Source organism: Chenopodium album, chromosome 8 (assembly GCF_948465745.1).
Source record: "Chenopodium album chromosome 8, dcCheAlbu1.1, whole genome shotgun sequence".
NCBI lineage: Eukaryota > Viridiplantae > Streptophyta > Magnoliopsida > Caryophyllales > Amaranthaceae > Chenopodium > Chenopodium album.
In genome coordinates this window covers 17,694,440-17,715,703 of record NC_137841.1, presented here as the reverse complement: position 1 = coordinate 17,715,703, position 21,264 = coordinate 17,694,440, and the positions used below count along the sequence as shown (strand labels likewise).

The 21,264-nt window shown below is 36.6% G+C and overlaps 3 protein-coding genes across 5 annotated transcripts; 2 read left to right on the top strand and 1 right to left on the bottom strand.

Moving 5' to 3' along the window:
* Positions 1–460: 460 nt before the first annotated feature.
* LOC145641740 (NADH dehydrogenase [ubiquinone] iron-sulfur protein 1, mitochondrial-like) lies at positions 461–8,099 on the top strand. The gene is made up of 5 exons (XM_081692673.1): positions 461–983; positions 2,594–2,840; positions 4,165–4,459; positions 4,996–5,370; positions 6,948–8,099. The coding sequence occupies exons 1-5, from the start codon at positions 557–559 to the stop codon at positions 7,845–7,847; spliced, it is 2,244 nt and encodes a 747-aa protein (XP_081548799.1). The 5' UTR covers positions 461–556; the 3' UTR covers positions 7,848–8,099.
* A 719-nt stretch (positions 8,100–8,818) lies between these two features.
* LOC145555868 (uncharacterized) lies at positions 8,819–12,662 on the bottom strand. 3 transcript variants are annotated; one of them, XM_081617583.1, is made up of 2 exons: positions 10,588–12,662; positions 8,819–9,785 (listed from the first exon to the last, which is right to left on the bottom strand). In XM_081617583.1, the coding sequence occupies exon 1, from the start codon at positions 12,564–12,566 to the stop codon at positions 10,827–10,829; it is 1,740 nt and encodes a 579-aa protein (XP_081473709.1). In that variant the 5' UTR covers positions 12,567–12,662; the 3' UTR covers positions 8,819–9,785; positions 10,588–10,826. The 3 variants fall into 3 exon arrangements, with proteins under 3 accessions (XP_081473709.1, XP_081473707.1, XP_081473710.1); XM_081617581.1 differs by having other exon boundaries at positions 8,819–9,781; XM_081617584.1 differs by having other exon boundaries at positions 8,819–9,778.
* Positions 12,663–18,780: 6,118 nt separating this feature from the next.
* On the top strand, positions 18,781–20,952 carry LOC145642776 (uncharacterized). The gene has a single exon (XM_081693951.1). The coding sequence runs from the start codon at positions 18,781–18,783 to the stop codon at positions 20,950–20,952; it is 2,172 nt and encodes a 723-aa protein (XP_081550077.1).
* The last annotated feature ends 312 nt before the right edge of the window (positions 20,953–21,264 follow it).

Below are 21,264 nucleotides of genomic sequence, written 5' to 3'. Positions count from 1 at the left end.
GGATAAACCGTTAGGGTTTGCAATTTTTTCCTTCAAAAAATAAACAAAAATAACTTACAATTTGATTTTCAACCTTTCATTCCATGAAATTTCCTTCGATTTTAAAAAAATGTCGTTAGTCATTAATGACACCCGGTGAATTTTTAAAATATTGTGGCATTTGGTGAATTATGAAAAGTCCGATGGTATTTGGTGAATTTTAAAAGTGCTCACTAGCATTTGGAGAATTTTAAAATGCTCACTGACATATAGTAAAATAGCCTTTTTTTTTTTTTTTTTTTTTTTTTAAAATAAAAAAATCAATATGATACTAATTACTTTACATGAAATGGGAGGGAAGGGGGTGTAGCCGTGTAGGTATTACTACCTACGTCCTACAGTGGGGTGTAGGTAATAACAACCAGACTAAAAACTAGTTTTCTCAGAAGCCCAATTAGGCCCACGAACAGTGAAGACGCCCCGAGCCTTCCACACTTGTGGAGTATGCCACAAAAATCAACACCCTGAACAAGGAGAGGAGAGAGAAAACACAAGAATCAGAGAATTCTGAAAAACAATGGGGTTAAGCTCATTGACATCTCGAGCAATGATTCGACGAATCCTCCACACCACCACATCAACCAGATCCCACAATTTCTCCCTCATCCGCTCAATCGTCTCCACCCCTGAACTCAACAACACTGCTTCCGCCGCCGCTGAACCCACCCCAGATCCTCCTGCACCACCTCCTCGTCCTCCCGTCAACAACGCTCGTGTTCATTTCCCTAACCCTGAAGACGCCATTGAAGTCTTCGTCGATGGTTACGCCGTCAAAATCCCTAAGGGCTTTACTGTTCTTCAGGCTTGTGAGGTTGCTGGGGTTGATATTCCTAGATTTTGTTATCATAGTCGTCTTTCGATTGCTGGGAATTGTCGTATGTGTTTGGTTGAAGTTGAGAAGTCTCCTAAACCTGTTGCTTCTTGCGCTATGCCCGCTCTTCCTGGTAATTATTATTCTTGTTGATTTGGATTGAATCTGTATTTTGATTTCATGATTTTTGGAAATGTTTGTTTGTATTGTTTGAAATGATCGGGAGTTTTTGTGTGTGATTGATTTTGTGAATTTACGAAATGTTTGGTTGTTAATTGAGGGTTTAGAGGTTCAGAAATTGAAAAGTTTGAAGTTTTATATATTGTTTGATTTAAAATGTGGAAATGTTTATCGTTTTGATATTTATGAGGAGATATGATCAGAAATTTATTTAAGGGAAATGTTTATTGTTTTGATATCGATTAAGAAATTTTTAGGAATTAATTGTAGTGAGGGTTGTAAATTTACGCTATGTTTGGTTTGAATTTGGAGGGTGTGTGAAGCTTTTGTTATTGAAAACTAGAAGGATTATATTCTGTTTGGTTCGAAGTGTGCAAATGTTTATCGTCGGAGATTTGATCAGTGAATAATTTGAATATCAAAGTTGTAGTGTATTTTGGCGTGTCAGCTTTAGGAGACAAACTTGGTTTGCCTGTGTATATTTGGGAGGGTAAAGTTTGTTAATTTAATTAAGTGGTGGTGGTTTTGATTTCTGGTATACTTATGCTATGGTTGGTTTGAAAGATAGGTTATAAAGGTACATTGATCAAAATGGTGAAACATCAATATTTTTGTGTATGAATAGAGGCTGAGAATTTATACTTGTTTATTGTTTGTTTCGAAATTTGGGAGACAGGAGGAACTTTATGATAAATATGTTAGGTATTGCTTTAGGAGTTTCTCACATATTCATACTATGTAATATTAATGAAACATAAGAGGTGGCTTGGTCTATCTTGGTTTGACCATATTACGAACTTACAAAGTTTTGTCCCAATGGGGGGAAGAGGGTAGCGAAAATTTAGATAGAGGCTGGAATAAACAATATATAATTTTTACTTTTCCTAAGCGTAAATGGAAATCATGATTAATGTTACAAGGTTTATGTTGATGGGAAATTGGAAATTGTGATTTGGTTAATTAGTTGGTCATACACTTGTGGGCTATGGCAACACTGTTTTTACTTTTTAGAGTTGTAATTTTCATGCCTTTTAAAGTATATATGAGAAGCCACCATAGAACTAAAGAAAAGGATCATTCTCTCTACTCCCACAAATCCAAATTCTTTTTCTTAAATCTGGTTTTTTTGCAATATGTAGTCGTGTGGGATTTTATTAGATTCATCTTGAATTATACATTTCAAATATCAATTTTTGTTTAGTAATTTTTACTAAAGCCAAATTAAAGATATTAAGGACTAAAACTTTGCCTTGGGAAGCGTGAAGCACCAAAATATTCAATTTAAAAAAATTGAAGGATAAAGTAATATCGGCGAGCTAAAATCAAAATCTCGTTTGCTTGCAAATTTTGCTATTGGTTTGTTGATTTCAGTCTTCTCTTTTCATTTATTCTCTTTATTAGTTTATTCTATAGTCTTTCGATATTTTCTGACCTTTTTTTCTTTGGGTCAAATTTTTATCTTTTATTTTTTAATCTTTTGATGCTTTGGTTTAGATTTTGTAGATGTTGTTGTTAGTTCTTGTATGTGGAGTGCATTTAGTTTTTTATGACTATTGAATGCAGGGATGAAGATAAAAACAGATACACCAATAGCCAAGAAGGCCCGGGAGGGAGTAATGGAATTTTTGCTTATGAATCATCCTCTTGATTGTCCAATTTGTGATCAGGGAGGAGAGTGTGATCTCCAAGATCAGTCTATGGCTTTTGGTTCTGATAGGGGTCGCTTTACTGAAACAAAAAGAGCTGTGGTTGATAAGAACTTGGGCCCACTTGTCAAAACAGTGATGACTCGGTGTATCCAGTGTACAAGGTCAGTAATTATCTTCAGCCTATCTTCACGCTGTTTATCCTATCGATTTACTTGTTTTGAACATACTTGACACTTCTATCTGGAGTGTCAAAGAAGTACCTGGATGTGCTGGATCTTATATATTGATGAGATGCTTTTTGAAAAAGATAGTGTGATTGCCTTTTGAGTTAAGTTATCTAACACAATTAAGCTGGTATTGAATCTGGTCTAGCATTTACTGCAAGCTACGCCAAGTTAGCAATCAAAATGTCAAGCTCAATATATTCTTTTAACCAACTAAATATAATCAGAAGCTATTAAATGCTTGGTTCATATAGTTTATGCTTGTGCTGCTTAGGGGACGTTCGTTTTGGGGGTTTGGAGAAATAGAAAGACAGTTAATCACCTTGATTCTCTTTCTTATTCTTTGTTAAAACCTTTTATCATTTTCTTTAACCCCTATGTTTGCCCTATTTTCCTCTACCATGTTTTCCATCATCCCTTGAGAATTTTTCTATATCTCAAATTCCTTTTCATCCAACTAACCTTGACCTCCGCTTTGAGCATCTCTCTTTATTTCTTTTGAACACTTCACCAACCTATCACTACCAACAATGCCACCTCACCTAACTCCTCGAAATCACCCACACCATAGAAAGCCATCCCAACTCCTTGGAAATCACCTTTAACCACACTCCAAACCATACACCCACCATAATACCACCCACGCATTGCCGAAAACCTCAACAGCCTCCCACATCTGAATATTTGATAACAACCAATTCACCACTGAGAATCCACCCCCGGCCCACCCACTCATCCCTGAAAAAAACCTACAGACCATCGAAAACCCTCCCCACCCACTTAAAACAAGATTTGAGCGAGAAATGAAAAACATGGGAAGAAAGTGGTGGTGGTTAAACCCCTATGTCGCTGCGGCAATAGAAGTTGGTGCTTATCTGCTTTTCTATGTAAGTGTGAGATGGTGGTGTTGTCGGTGGTTGTAGATGGGTGATAGTTGTGGAAGCAAGATTTTTTTTTTCTCCTCTTTGAACAAACAACATGAAGAATGTGGGTGTTTTTCATTCTGTCCTCCCTCTTTAATTATATGCAATAGCTAGCCAAAGGCCCCCTTAAATTTTTGGGATATAAAATACACACATTGTAGTTTGGAAACACGTTTCCTTGTATATCATAATTTTCTACCAAGAATAGTTTCCCCACCTCTTGGAATGTTTTTTTTTAGTGTCATTACTGGGCAACCTTAACCCTGTCTTCATTGTCTTCAAATACAAGCTATTTGGCATGTGGCTTATTCTCATCGTACATTGGATATGTTGAACAGATGTGTCAGATTTGCCAGTGAGGTAGCTGGAACTGAGGATCTTGGCATGTTAGGCCGTGGTAGTGGTGAGGAAATTGGGACTTATGTTGAAAAGCTTATGACAAGTGAGTTGTCTGGCAACGTGATTGATATTTGCCCTGTTGGAGCCCTTACTTCAAAACCTTTTGCATTTAAGGCCCGGAATTGGGAGTTAAAGCCAACTGAGAGTATTGATGTCACTGATGCTGTTGGGTCGAACATACGGATTGATAGTAGAGGACCAGAAGTGATGCGTATCATTCCACGACTCAATGAGGTACTTTTGATTGTACATCACTATACTGTTTTTCCACTTGTCTTGGTCTCGGTCTATCTTGTTTCCATTTGATGTTAGTGAACAAGGGCCCTTATGAGGGGCTTCAATTGTTTTATATAGTGTTTTCAGCATGCATTATTTATTATTCTTAGATGTATGAGAGGATTCCTGGTCCTCTTTTGATTTGCTCTTTCCTTTTTTTTTTTTTTTTTTTTTTTTTTTTTTTTTTTTTTAATCATGTGGTTAAGTGATGCGTACCAAAACTTTTAGAATGTTCACCATAGTTTAGCAGACAAACTGGTTAGCACATAAATGGAGCTTACCCCTGTTTCCTTCGGCATAATATTTTTATTTTATTTTTTTATTATTTGTTAGTAGGTCCTGACCATCCTGTACTGGTCCTGTAATGTTTTATTTGAATGTGAGGGCCTGTTGAAAACTACCTCCACAAAGTTTGAGGATTTTTTTAAATCCCACTTTTGCTCATAGTATTCACCTATGTGGTTGTGTTGTGACCATGTACCACAATTATGCAGGACGTCAATGAAGAATGGATTTCAGATAAAACACGATTCTGCTATGATGGTCTAAAGAGGCAAAGGTTAAATGACCCTATGATCCGTGGGTCAGATGGACGTTTTAAAGCTGTCAGTTGGCGTGATGCCCTTGATGTGATTGCTGAGGTTATGCACAAGGTTAAACCAGAAGAAATTGTGGGTGTTGCTGGTAAATTGTCTGATGCAGAGTCCATGATGGCATTGAAGGATTTCATGAACAAGATGGGATCAAATAATGTCTGGTGTGAAGGAAATGGTGGGCAGCCACAAGCCGATCTTCGTTCTGGATATCTTTTGAACACTGGCATTGCTGATCTTGAAAATGCAGATGTCTTCCTTCTCATTGGCACCCAGGTATGTGATTATTTTCTTTTTTTTTTTTTGCCCCTGAACTTCAATTGTCAGGGCTATTAGTATTTAATAAAATGGCATTGTGTCATTTGTGTGTGTGTGTCTTGGAGAAGTTATAAAACTGACCCACACCAATCCTCGTATATTTATAATTCCTCTCCTCGCAGCGCTTTCCTTTTAAGGAAATGTCAAATTACTTGTAATGTTACTAATTTTGTTAATGTTTGAGTGGTAAAATGTCATTCCTACCCTTACTTCCTCTTCTCACACCTCACCCCTTCTTCTCCACATCTACAACCAGACGCACAATACCCACTGCAACCACAATCAGACCCACTACTCCCACCCGAACCACTGCTAAGGCGCCAATCACACCCCTTTCCGCAATCATAACCACCAGCCAGCACACCGTCCCACTATCACAACCGATATACCCACATGACAACCTTCCTTACATGAAGCTCCTCTCTCTGACCCTCATCGTCACCATCGCTGTCATTCTGTCAACCACCATTGATCCCAAAGATGAGAGAGATGGGTGAGTAAAACGGAACCAAATTACTTGCCACAAAAAAAAAAAAAAAAAAAAAAAAGCCTATAGAGCTGGTGGTGCGATTATGGTAGTCGTGGATGGTGGTTTTCTGGACTTTCACCGGCAAGAATGACGATGACCTGGAGGGAAAGAGCATTCAGGGGAGGCGGTGGAATAGAGGAAGACTAGAAGAAAGGTGCTTGATGGTAGGTGGGTAGTGGATGAGCTTTTGCTGGTTTTACTGGTGAGGTTATGGTAGGATGGGCTTAAGGGAAAAGGATAGGAAGGAGAGAGATGAGATTAGGGTTGATATCTTCTAAATTCACGCAATGTATTTAACCTGATAGTAATCAGAAAATGGTGTTTGAGTGCAAAATTATAGGGAAAAAAGGGGTTGTGGTTGGGGTGGGGTGTTTTTATAATTAGCCCTGTGGTTGGAGGGGAAATTTTGACTATTGCTTTAATTTTTTTAGTTATGTATCATTGAGGTACCTGTGACCTTCAAGGTTTAGCATATTTCTGTTTGGCTAATCTTTTCCACAATGAAATAATTACCAAATAATAATGAGTTGTGATCTTTCATAATCTATGACAAAACCAAAAAAAAAAATGTGGTTTGGGATTTTTTGTCCGAGACATTGCTCTATATATATACCAGAACGAAATCATATTAACATCATGAATTTATTTTTGGGTTATTATATATTATCGAGTGGAAATATATAGGAGTTGAAATTTCTACTTCCTCTGGCCAGGATGGTGGTACCACAGTAAGAATTTTGGTTTCTTCTAATGGTCAGAGCAATCTGTACTAACTCTTCTTTTCTCAAGTACCCATGTCAAATCCTCAAGACAACAACATGGATTTGAACAGTTCAACATGAATCTTGCTAATCAATATATGTATTCCAAAAAATTTACTGGTCTAGATATGACTTGATCTGAAAATATATATTAATCTCTAACTTGATTTTTATCGGTAATTGCTCTTTATTTACCTTTGATTGTTAAGAATTTACTCACATTGCCTCGGGATTAATGTTCCCAGCCAAGAGTTGAAGCTACCATGGTAAATGCCAGAATTCGGAAAGCTGTACGGGCAAACCATGCCAAGGTTGGTTATATTGGACCTGCTGCAGAGTTCAACTATGACCACGAACATCTAGGCACCGGTCCACAAACCCTGCAAGAACTTGCCAAAGGCAGTCACTCATTTTTCTCAGCCTTAAAAAATGCTAAGAAGCCAGCTATTGTTGTTGGCGCTGGGCTCTTTGAGAGAGAGGACAAGGATGCTATCCTTTCTATTGTCGAAACCATTGCAAAGTCAGCAAATGTCATTAGACCAGACTGGAATGGTCTTAATGTATTGCTCTTGAATGCTGCTCAAGCTGCTGCCCTTGACCTTGGTCTTGTGCCAGAGTCTGACAAAAGTATTGAGTCTGCAAAGTTTTTGTATCTGATGGGTGCAGATGATATCAACTTGGACAAAGTCCCTAGTGATGCCTTTGTGGTATATCAGGGTCACCATGGTGATCAGAGTGTATATCGTGCCAATGTCATTTTACCTGCATCAGCATTTTCTGAAAAGGAAGGTACTTATGCTAATACAGAAGGACGCACTCAGCAAACTTTACCAGCAGTTCCTACTGTTGGTGATGCCAGGGATGACTGGAAGATAATTAGGGCTTTGTCCGAGACTGCTGGAATAAGTCTGCCATATGATTCCCTTATTGATATCCGAGAACGGATGAGGACTGTGGCACCAAATTTATTGAGCATGGAAGAACGAGAACCAGCTACTTTCTCAACCTTGATAAAGCCTGAAGTTAAGAAGGAAATTGACCCAGCTCCTTTCAAGGCAGCAATTGAAAATTTCTATATGACCGATGCTATTACTCGGGCATCGAAGATTATGGCTCAGTGCTCTTCACAGTTGTTGAAGAAGTAAATTTATTTCCAATCTTTGCAATAATATTAGTCAGGGCTAGTTTTCTTGTAAGCCCTGGGCATTTCAGCATTACATATCACATGATTCTATGATAGCTGGACTGCAGTGATGAAAAATTGTCTCAAGTGACAGCATTTTGGTATTTAGTTTGTAATTTCTGTAATTTACCCTAGTATGCGGGCTGTTGTCAGCTACTAACAATTTACTTTATATGTTGTATTTCTTCAATGATATTTTAAAAATTTGCGTCAAGGCCGAAAAATAAATTACATTTCTCTTTTTTGTGCTTAATTAATCTAGGGCAATTTCAATATTTGTATGGCATACTTCAAGAAGCAATTTTACACGAACAACAGAAACATCAATAATTAAAACCTAATTGAGGGATTACATTCGTCGCTAAATGGTATTTGGAAAAGATTTTATATTCACCGAGGACTCTAATACATTTCAAGAATTTACTCCTATTCCGAACTTCAACTAATCTTGTCTAAGCCTAGTAAGACCAACGCTTAAGCTATGACAAAGAATTGAAACTCTAGAATTGTTTGATTGATGTTTTCCATGGATTTATGTTGGTGAAAAACTTTATGATTAGTGGATAGTGGACATATGTGGTAACATGGACTGGGCGTGAATTTGAAGGAGATATTCTAGTTGATTAAAGTAGTAAATAAATATATATTTTTTAAATACATTTTATTTTTTGTTTTGACAAGCGTTGGTATATTTATTTGAAAAAAAAAAAAAGTTTATAAAGGTGGCAAATCAATCAATCAATTGTCTAGTTATCATGACAATGTTGTAATTATACCAACTAAATGGCCCATATTTGATACAAAGTTAATAATTAATTACAGTTTTGCCATTTGACAAACAAAATTTATTAATTAAGGTGATAAACTTATATTTTCTCTATTTTTAGAACAATGTAAAGTGAGATCTTATTAATTTTTATGTGTGTATTTTTCAAATATATAATTTTCATTGATTTAATTAAAATACAATTAAAAATATTTAGTTATATGTTTCAAAAAAAATAAAAATTATTAATAAGTAAACAAACATTGAAAATCTCCAACAAGAACAAATTATTAGCTACTGAAATAAACTGAAGAGAGTAAGTGCGGCTTCTTCCTTTCATCCATATCCTAGCCCTGTCGTCTGCTAGGCAATGAGCTACTTAATTTACTGATCATCTAGCATTATAAGGATGACAACAAAAGTCCCATAAAATTTGCTCCATTCTGGATAACAGAAAAATTAGGACATATATGCTCTCAAGGTTTGCTCAACAGCTCTTTAAGACATTTTCAGCAAAATTTATGAGTAATATGCCTGAATCAGCCACCTCTCTGATACTTTCTAGCTCTTTTGCAGCAGGAGAACCAGCGTTGAATCTAATCAAAAATCCAATGTACTGCTATCATCCTTTCTAAAAAGTATCAATATGTAACCAAGATACATCTGTAATGAATCCATCCTTTTAGATAACTCTTGGCCAGCGATTTCCTTTGAACCCTGATATTCAGATCATCCATTTTGTCCTTTCATTTTCCCTGCATAACCCAGATTGGCAGAGTGCAAGTCACAAAATCTATCAATTTGTATGAAGTATACAGCCTGTATAGGTCGCTATATTTCTTCCCAATGTGGACATGAACATTGCAAAATAGAGGTTTGCAAGACAAGGACAAAAAATTTGTTGGTACTTGTACACACCATACAGACGAAGTATGCAAAATTACAAAGGGACAAAAGCAAAGATATTTGAGCAGGGCATGGCCAGTGTGTTTACTGTTATGATTTAAGGTAATAAACTCTTGATCCTAGTTCCCTCCACCATTGAAAAAGGACGTAAAGTGACATACATAAGAAGTCACATATCATAGAGACTGCACTCTGACAATCCATTGCTTTCTTCTGACGAGCTACTTTCTTGACACAAAATAAAAATACAAGGTTAGTTTACAATCTGATAACAGAGCAGATCTCTGGTGTTACATACTTGCAGGAGGTCAGTCAAATAATAGAAAAACTACATTAGCCTTTTAGCTTTCCAGGGAGTAGAGTGCACAAGCATGAAATGAGGTTAAAGACTGATGACATCACCAGATCTTAACACCATTTTCTTGCAAAGCTTCTAAAAATAGAAGATAATGATCAAAGCGGCTCAAACGCTACATACAATGATACAACTAACAGTTTCCTATAGAAACTGCCAATCAAAGCTGTTCAAGACAGATGCATAAGGTACAACATTTCAGCAAGACATGTCATGAGAAATCTCAACTTACTTTATGTTGGCGTGATTATATAGGTTACAATTTACATGAATTCAACTCCACAGAAAATTGCATAATAAGAGCATTTTAAGCTGTCAGATGCTTAATACAGTTGTGAAGATTTTGAGGCAAGATCAAACAGCATCAAGAAGATTAAAATGATTAGCATGGACTGGTGTCACAGAGAATTAGTTGTTCATTAAACACATTTGATTTATTTGATTTAAGGTGCAGGAAAAGAGTTTTCCATGTATTTAATTTTCTTACCGCTATAGATATTCTCACAACAAAATAAATAAACCAACAAAACATCTTGTTGAACAGCTAACCACCACATTTGTTCTCCTTCAATCCAAAAATATTTGAACTTATATGTTCTTAGCAATCAATATTCATAAATATCATGAAAAGAAAAGTCACTAAAGAATCTAGAATCAAAGGTTCAAAGAGCTTACCGCCAAGTATTGCAATAGAGAGTTAAGATGTATGCCTTTCAATCTGACAATAAAAAATAATTTGATGTAGTCAACCAAGCCAAAAGTACCATAATGATATGATGTTGTAAGGTTGCACATTGTATGCCAAAGAGATACGTTATCACTGTTCTGATCTACTCCCATAACAAAAACGAGGGTCACATCAGCAAGATGACAACAGCCATAGAAAAACTTCTATAGTTCACTGTGAGTACCAATCATCTCTTTTCATAATCTTTTGATGATCTAGAAATTTCATTTATTAAAGATGCATAAGAACCATAATCGTTAACAAGCCCCTTCTCATTTTGCAATTCAGCAAATTCTTTTGGATTTCCATGTTTGCTACGACCTTCTAAGAGGATATTGTAAGTAATATCATCGGGTGGCACTCCTAAATTAAGCATTGCATCCAGGAGCATATTAGCATTCTTAATCTGCCCTTGCTTGCATAACCCATTCATCAGAACATTATAGGTCACAACCCCAGGAACAAGGCCATTGTTTTGCATTTCTTTGAGTAGATTAAAACCCATCTTCACATCTCCGGCCTTACAAAACCTATCAATGACCATAGTATATGTGATATTATCAGCTTTAAAACCTGCTCTCATCATTTCTCGAAGAGTTTTTTCAGCATCCAAAACAAGGCCCTGCCTGCATAGCCCAGAAATAAGAGCGGTATAAGTTACATCATCAAGGCTAATCCCTTCTCTGACCATTTTATGTTTAATGTCCATAGCCATCTCAATATCACCTTCTTTGCAGCTTCCATCAATAAGTGTAGTATAAGTGATCCTGTCAGGTTTTAAACCTCGAAGAGACATCTCATCCACAAGCTTTCTTGCTTGTCTCAAGTCACCGTCTTTGCAAAGGCCATAAACCAGTGTGTTATACACAAATAAGTCAGGCTCAAAGCCTTTCTTTAACAGTTGCCCATACAACTCCAAACCTGTAATTACCTTACCATACCTACAATGCCCACTGATTAAAGTAGTGTAAATGACATCGTTCTGGGCCAATCCTCTCTCACACATCTCCTCAAACAAACCATTGGCATCTTCCAACCTACCAACCTTGCACAATCCGTTAATCAAAGCACTAAACGTAAAGATATCAGGCGATACATTCTCATCCTCCATAACCCCCTTCAGCCGGAAACCTTCCTCCAACTCGCCAACTTTACAATACCCTTTAATCAAAGTATTAAAACTAACAATCGTAGGCTTCAATCGACGCTTCCCAAGCTCACAAAACACCATTTGAGCATCCCTAATTTTACCATCTCTACAAAATTTATTCATCAATATGTTAAAATCAATCACATTGGGAGGAAACCCATAATCCGAAAATTCCTTGTAAAACCCTAAAGCTGTCTCAGCTGATTTAGTCTTCAACAAATGATCAAACAAACGAGCACATGGTCTCAAAGGTAATGAAATTCCATGCTTCTTAATCAACCGAAAGCATTGAATACAATCAGAAATAAAACCCAACTCTAAATAAGCACTCATAAGCGCACCATACACAAAATTACTACTATGAAAGGCAGATTTAGTTTCAAGAACAACACCAAAAACCGAAACAGCAGAATTCTTACCTTTTCGAGACACGATGACCCGAAAAATGCAGGCCAATTCACAGAAGAGGTTGTGAGCAGCAAGGAAATGAGCCATACTACAGTAACAGTGAAGAGTAAGACGAACCCCAGATTGAGAAGAAACCCAATTGAAGAAATTGAAGAGAGAAAGTGGGGATAATTTGAGAGGATTGACATTGATGAGTTCTTTGATCTGGTGGGGTTTAATGGAAGGAAGGAGGCGTTTGAGAGGTTTTTCATTGCCGGATTTAATGGCGGTTGAGATTATGGGGTTGCTAATAAGTGGTGGTGGTGGAGAGTACCATGGAAGGGTGGAGAAGAAGTGAGGAGGAGGACGACTTCTTCGGATTGCCGCCATTGTTGTCACAGACTCACAGCGAGGTTTTCATAGAGAGATACCGCTAATTCGCTAAGAGCAACTGTCGCTAAGAACAACTGGCGAGCTAATTGTCTGTTGCATAAGATACTGCTAACTAGGCTGTCTATTGCATAAGTTTTTAAAGCTAATTACTCCCTCCAATTTTACAATATTATTATTATTATTATTATTATTATTATTATTATTATTAATCTCAAAAACATACAAAGTTATACAACCTATAGAAAATTAGTGGGAAGCCGAGATACAATATGAGCCCCCACTCCTCTAGCTATTGAAAAGCCGATCCTAGTAAAGATATGATCTGCAGCACACGCCCCAATGTCTTGACTCTTCGAAAACTTCTGGATCCGCTTCAGCAATGCAACAACCTCCTTTTCTAACTCCCCAAGAGAAGAGAAAGAGAAAGGAAGGAGGCCATATCCTATTGCTCGACAACTAGATTCGTACTTCACCCGCTTCCGATTAGCCGCATCAGTCACTACCCGTCCAGGAACAAAGTCAGAAAGCCCAAACTGTGTCAATAGAGAAGATCCTGTCAAGTCAACACAGACATCGCGACCACGATCCCATGAATAAAGTAACACATCTGTAGGTTTGAGAGCCCCGTCGTTCCCTCCAGATAACCCAATGTCCAACACCTTCCTATCAGAAATCCCTGACCGATAGCAAATATCAACAAGGGTATCCCGAACAACATTGTGCCGATGTTTAATACCCACCATACCAGCACACGACACCGCGTGATCACCGAAAATATCCCCTATGAAAACCCTTGAACAAGCAGAGCACGACGTCGAGACAGTGAACAATGGAACACCCAATCGGTAGCATAACACACATCGGTAAGTCTTTGCGTTCATCGTCTGACCCAACCCTGAAATAGGAACCGCCCGAAGCCAACCGGAGGTATGATATCCCTGCTGCGATTTCCACAATGCTGATTGTCGAGGAGATAAAGAGAAGGCAGATTCTGCAGAAGCGGTAACCTTTGTGAAGTATATATCTGCCAATTTTCTTCATAAGTTTAGGGGCAGCGACCTCAGTAGGATTACCCATAATGTCAGACTCAACCGTTCTATCAAACAGACTCAACGCATCCGCAAAGGCTTGACCAAGGCCAACAACGCCAGCGTGCCTATTATTATTTATTATTATTATTATTATTATTATAATTATTATTATTATTATTATTATTATTATTATTATTATTATTATTATTATTATTATTATTATTATTATTATTATTATTATCATTAAAACCTATAAATCCAATCAATTTACAAAAAATTGGTAGGGAGCCGAGATACAATCTGGGCCCCCACCCCTTTAGCTATAGCGAACTCGATCATATTGAAGATGTGAGCAGCTGCACGAGCACCAATATCCTGTGTCTTAGCGAACGCTTAACCCGTTTCAGCAACGCAATAGCATCCTTATCTAATTCCCCTAACGAAGAAAAGGAGAAAGGAATAAAACCATAGCCAATAGCCCTGCAACGTGCCCCATATTTGTCCCGCTTCCGCTGAGCTGTCGCCGACACAACATGCCCAGGAACGAAGTAAGACAACCTCGATTGTGTCAAAGGTGAAGACCCCGTCAAGTCGACACATACATCACGACCTCTATCCCAGGAATAAAGAAACACATCTGCTAGTCGTAGCGCCCTGTCGTTCCCACCAGTTAACCCAACGTTAACCTCCTTTCGAGCAGAATCCCGGACCGAAAACAAATATCAACAAGGGTGTCACGAACAAAGTTGTGCCGATGCTTAATACTTACCATCCCAGCACAAGACACTACATGATCCCCATAAATATCTCCATCAAAAACCCTTGAGTAAGCAGAACACGGTGTTGAAACGGAGAACAAAGGAACACCCAATCGATAGCAAAGAACACTACGGTAAGTCTTACCATTCATAGTCCGTCCCAAACCCGATATCGGGACCGTCCGCAATCAGGCCGAAGAGTGATCCCCTTGACGAGACTTCCATAAGGCAACCTGACGCGGAGATAAGGAGAAGGTGGAATTCGCAGATGCAGTGACCTTCGTGAAATATATATCTGCCAATTTTTTCATGAGTCTCGGGGCAGCGATCTCACTAGGGTTACTCAAAAGGTCAGTCTCCACAGTCCTGTTAAAAAGACTTAGGGCATCATCAAAGGCCGGTCCCGGACCAACAATACTAGAATCGCGAAGAAGCGTAGCCTGAAGACCAGAAGACTGGAGACGCGACGCTAGGAAAGCATAATGCCGAACATCACCCGCCGAATAGACACCCAAACCACCATAAGAAAATAGTAAGGTGGCAAGTCGCCATTGCCAATCACCAAAACCAGGCCCCCGAAGCAGTTACAATGCACTCCAAAGAAGCTCGAAGGGCCACGTCAAATGAACCCTATGCCGTTTCAAAAATACGAGGAGGACAAGTGCACATAGCAAAGTAGAGTTTTGAAACCCCAGTACACGCGCGAAGAAGCAACAACTCGCATTGGGGATCATCGAGCTTAGCAACAGCATCCATAAGCACAATGGTCTTCGACACTCTGTGTGAAACAAGCTCACCATAGAAAGAGGAATCAGCACTGACAGGACCACCCAGCAACTTAACACCATGCACAGGACGACCAATATCCGGAGGAAAGACACCGACAATAAATTAGTGGCAAGCCGAGATACAATCTGGGCCCCCACTCCTCTAGCTATAGCAAAGCCTATGGTCTTAGGATGCACCTAAGATAGGTGCAACAAGGGAAGGCCCAAAACGCGCGGCCCAAACTAATAACCCAGTTAGCATATCCGCGATTCGTCAAAATCAACACTACGCTCTACAAAATGAACATTTAGTAAAAAAATATGAACATGAAAAAAAATGAACACGTAAAAATGAGCATTTAATACTTATAATGGATATGTTTCATAATCATATTATTTTTTATTTCTTCAAATTTTATGTTCATAATTAAATGTATTATATTCATAATAATATTTTATATGTTCATATATAATTTCAAATATTCATAATGTAAATCTGTGTTGTTCATGAAATATTAATTAAATCTGTTTATGCATATGTTGTCTTTCTTAAATGTTAATGTTCATATTTTTTTTTTTACGTATATGTTCACCTTTTAAATGTTTATATTCACTTTAAGAAAACCAATGCTTACGTTCATATTTTGAAATGTTATGTTCACTTTCTGAAATGCATAAGTTCATATTTTTTATGCCTACGTTCACTTTTTGAAAAGCTAATGTTCACATTTAAGGGAACCTATGCATATGTTCATATTTTGCATGATTATGTTCATTGGTAAAAAAAAAATGCAGAAAATCAAATAAAATATAATTCATTAGAATTAAGAAAATCATATACTACCTCCGTTAACATTTAGTTGCAACTTTGGAATATTTTATGTCTCTCAAATAATACCACAAAGTTGCAACTAAATGTTAACGGAGGTATTATAACTAGGGATGGCAATGGATCTAGACCCGACCCGGATCCGTGGATCCAGATTCGTTTTTGGGTCTTCAAATTTTGGACCCGACGGATCCGGGTCGGATCCGGGTCCTGCTGACAAAAACGGATCTGGATCTGGGCCCTAGACCCGGATCCAGATCCGTAAACCCTTTTTTTATTTTTCCTATTAAAAAAAACTAAAATTGTTTGTTTCTTTATTAAAAATGCTGATAATTTTAGTAATGATAAAGATTAACCCTTTTAAGAGATGAATTTTTGATGTTCATATTATATACTACCTCCGTTACATATTATTTGCAACGATTTGACATAAAGTAGAGAGGAAAAATGTCTAATCGTTGCACATAATATGTAACGGAGGTAGTACATCATCGTTGTTTTTTCACTAGCACATATGTAACATCGTATTTTTTTTTTGTTGTTTATAATTTTAATACAAAATATAAGTGTATAGGTTAATTAATTTGGGGTTGAACTTAATAACCAACAACGTAAGTTTGAAATAAATTTTTTGACCCGAACAATTACATTTATTGCAAAAAAGTAGGCAAAATATATTGGACTCGTTTTGGACCCGGGTCCGGACCCGGATCCGTTGGACCCGAAGAATCCGGATCCGGGTCTTCATTTTCTAGACCCGACGGATCCGGGTCGGATCTAGATCCTATATACGAAAACGGATCTGGATCCGGGTCCCACTACAAGAAAACCCATTTTTGGCTACAACTCTTTAGCAACGACTTAATTATTGTTGCTAATATTAATTTTAACAACGACAATGTCGTTGCAATATATTCATTTTCATTTCCCTCCATCAAAACTTCAAGCGCGGGCCATGTGAAATTTTGAGACTGCTTTCCACAACGATAAGTGTCGTTGCAAAATATATCTTAATTTTTTACAACGACCATATTTGTTGCAAATCTTTCTAATAATTATTGGTAACAATTTTAATCGTTGCTAAATATACCGCTTTTAATTGTAACGACAATGTTGTTGCTGATATTTATGACTACAAACCTAAAAAGTACAAAAATAATAATAAAAAATTGATAAAACAAAAGAAAGTTGTACTGTATATTTTACTTTCCCAAACCCAGAACCTTCTATCCTTCTTCTTCCCCGCCTAACCCTTATTTCATCCCGCCACCCCAAATTTTCGCCACTCCAAAATTCAAAGCAACTACAAAATTACCCAAAACAACTACAAATTAAGCTTACTAAAATTATCTATTATTTCACCTCAAAAAAAAATTATAAATTCTAAATAAATTACTTCTTAGCCCAAATTGCTTGAATCGTTTGGTGCGATATAATTTTGGGAGTTAGTGTTTGCCTAAAAAAAAGGAAATTCTTGTGGGTATGGATTTTGACATTAGCTAGCTGTGATGATTTCTTCTTGGTACTACTCTAATAGCAAGTAACAAGAGGTTAGTTCTTTCTTTTAATTTTTTTATTTTGTAGTCCTACAATCTCATACTCTTACTTTGTATAAAAAATTGAATTTTTTTCATATAATGTTAAACTATGACCTATTATTTGACAATTACGGTAAATTAAGAAATTTGCTCTTTTTTTTTAAATTTTTTGTGGAAAAAATTAAGCTATTTGCTTGTAAATCTGAGTAACTGAGTTTAGGGGTAAACTATTGTGGAGTTGAATGTGAATTCTATCATATTTTTTGGGATATAATTTGGAGTATAAATTACATGTTACTATTATAGTTAACATCTTTAGATACTATTCTTATAGTTTTTAAATAATTTATTAGATATCTTGCATGTATTAGTCAATTGAACAATTTTTTAATTAAGGACTAGGTTCGATCTAGTACTACTACAATTTAGAAGAGGTGGGTTGATTATGTGACTGTCATATTTGAAAGCAATGTCAAAAGCAACTTTCAATTTAATTATTGTTTGTAAAGTTAATAGGTTACTTGTTTACTACATTGAATGATAATTTCTATTAGTTTAATTTAATGGCTTTATTCTTTTTTTTTTTTTTGCAAATAATTTCTGTGCAGTATTTGCTTAGAGGTTGAGGTGTAGAACTAAGCCCATGTATGTCTTGTTATTGTTGTAATTGAGGTTTCTTTTTTAATTATTAAATTTTAAATGTGTATGCATATCTGTAAAATAAACTCACATATTCAATATTTTTGGGATTAACTATAGAAAAGTAGTATTTTACACTGTTAAAAAATAGCAAATTCGTCCATGTATCTAAAAAGGTTTCACTCACTAGATTTGATAGCAATTCAACTTAACTAAGATGAAAACTATTTTAATTAAAGTAGGCCACTTTAACAAGTTTTCTTGTTTGATTTTACATTACATTCTTTTCCTTTACAGAGACACATAATTAGTAGCTAGCTGATAGAAAATCGAAGTAACCAAAGGAGAAAACTTTTTGAGCTATAGCAGGCTATCTGGACGGTTTCTTGTTGGTAATACTCTTATCCTATTTCAAAGTTTTTTTTATAAATTTTTTATTTTTAAATTTTAATATTCATATGGTTCAAGTCAAAGTTGTGATTGTTTTATATATTTTAAATTAAGGCATGTTAGTATAATTAGGATTGTTTGTCATTTAAATGGATACTTATGCTATATTTGTATGATTGTACATAAATTATATGTATGCTATTTCATTGAACATTTTAGAATTTTTTTTATCTTATTTATATTAATGTGAATTTAGGGAATGGCTTTTGATAAGGAATGGATGAAAATAAATGATCGTTCACTTGTTGAGTACATAAAGGGTGTTGATAATTTCTTGAACTTTGCCTTTTCTAATGTCATAGAGGATGATAATACTGCCACTATTAGGTGTCCTTGTGATAATTGTCGTAATTTAGTGTATAAAAAAAGGTGTGATGAGAGGTTTGATTTACTAAAGTCAGGAATGTATGAGTATTACACTATATGGGACCTTCATGGTGAAAAGGTAAGTAATTCTCCGAGTGGTAACATTAATGGTATGGAAGATGGAGATGGAAATGGAATGGAAAGTGATGATAGTGGAGTTCATATGTTAGAAGATGCGTTTGGGGTACCTAGTATGCAGGGGGGTCATCTAAATGACTATGATTTTAATGAAGAACCAACTGGAGAAGCAACAATGTTTTGCCATCTTTTGAAAGAATATGAAGAGCCATTGACCTCTAATGGCACAACAATGTCAAAGTTGTCTTATATAGTAAAGCTGATGCATTTGAAGGTTTTAAATAACTGGAGTGATAGCTCTTTTGATAGTTTACTGAAATTGCAAGGGGAAGCATGGGGAACTAACCTTCCTGATTCATATTATGAGGCAAAGAAATTGATTTCCAATTTGGGTCTTGAGTGTGTGAAGATTGATGCTTGTAAAAATGATTGTATTCTTTATTGGAAACAAAATGAACATCTAGATAAGTGTCCTACTTGTAGCTTACCTAGATACAAGAATGTTCCTAAAGGTGCTTGTAATGGAACGAAAAAAGTGCCACACAAGGTGCTACGACACTTTCCATTGAAATCCAGATTACAAAGGTTATATATGTCAAGAAAGACCGCAAAAGATATGCGATGGCATAAAGAAGAAAGGGTGGATGATGAGGTAATGAGGCATCCAGATGATTCTGCTGCATGGAAATCATTTGATGAGGAGTATACTTCATTCTCCAGAGATGCACGCAATGTTAGACTTGGATTAGCTTGTGATGGTTTCCAACCTTTTGATAATTCTCAACATAGTATTTGGCCTGTTGTTCTTATTCCTTACAACTTACCTCCTTGGATATGTATGAAGCCTCATTCTTTCATCTTATCTCTACTCATTCCGGGACCCACGAGTCCCGGAAGAAATATTGATGTTTATCTTCAACCTTTAATTGAAGAACTGAAGGACTTTTGGGAGTTTGGAGTTGAAACTTATGATGCTTATTCTAAGCAACATTTTAATATGCATGCCATGGTTTTATGGACTATTAGTGACTTTCCCGCGTATGCTGATTTGTCGGGTTGGTGTACTAAAGGTCACTATGCTTGCCCATCCTGCCATAAGGAAACCAAGCGCACTTCCTTGATGAGTAAAGGTTGTTATATGTGTCATCGTCGTTGGCTGCCTATTAATCATAAATGGAGAAAAGATGCTAAATCATTTGATAATAAAAAAGAAAGAGGGCATGCACCTGTTCCGTTAACTGGTGATGAAATATTAAGTTGTTTTAATCGATTTGAGCAAGCAGCATTTGGTAAGGTTACTGGACAGAAAAGAAAATGGGATGCTTCAAATAGATTATATGGTTGGCACAAAAAAAGCATTTTTTTCCAACTACCATACTGGAGAAAATTGCAAATTCGACACAACTTAGATGTCATGCATATCGAAAAAAATGTGTCAGATAATATTTTAAGCACTTTGATGAATATCAGAGGTAAGACAAAAGACACGGTAAAGGCTCAAATTGATTTGATGAAAATGGGTATTCGAGATGAGCTCCACCTTAGTTTGGATGGAGATAAAGTACGAGTTCCAGTAGCATCCTACACACTAAAGTCAACTGCAAAAGCTGCAATATGTGAGATGTTTGCTGGAATTAAGTCACCTGATGGTTTCTTATCAAATATCTCACGTTGTGTCAGGGACAATGGAAAGAAAATATCTGGCATGAAGAGTCATGACCATCATGTTTTTATTGAGCAACTTCTTCCTCTTGTAACTCGTGGATTCCTGCCAAAGGAAGTTTATGAGCCTTTAGTTGAGCTTAGCTCTTTTTTTTCGAAACCTTTGCTCAAAAAACATGACAATAAAGGAACTGGACACCCTCGAAGCACAAATTCCTTACACATTGTGCAAGCTCGAGATGATTTTCCCTCCTGCTTTCTTTGATGTGATGGTGCATTTGGTGGTTCACTTAGATGCTGAAGCAAAGATCGGAGGGCCTGTCCGGTATCGATGGATGTACCCAGTTGAAAGGTAGGACATCTATTTGATTTTTTAGAAATTTCTTTCTTTCTATATATAGACTCAATTTTCATTTGTAATTATAATTGCAGATATCTTGGAACTTTAAAGAAGTACATTCGAAACAGAGCACATCCAGAGGGCTGCATTGCAGAAGGCTATCTTGCAGACGAGTGTCTAACATTTTGCTCAAGATATATGAGTGATATTGACACTAAATTCAATAGGAAAGGGAGA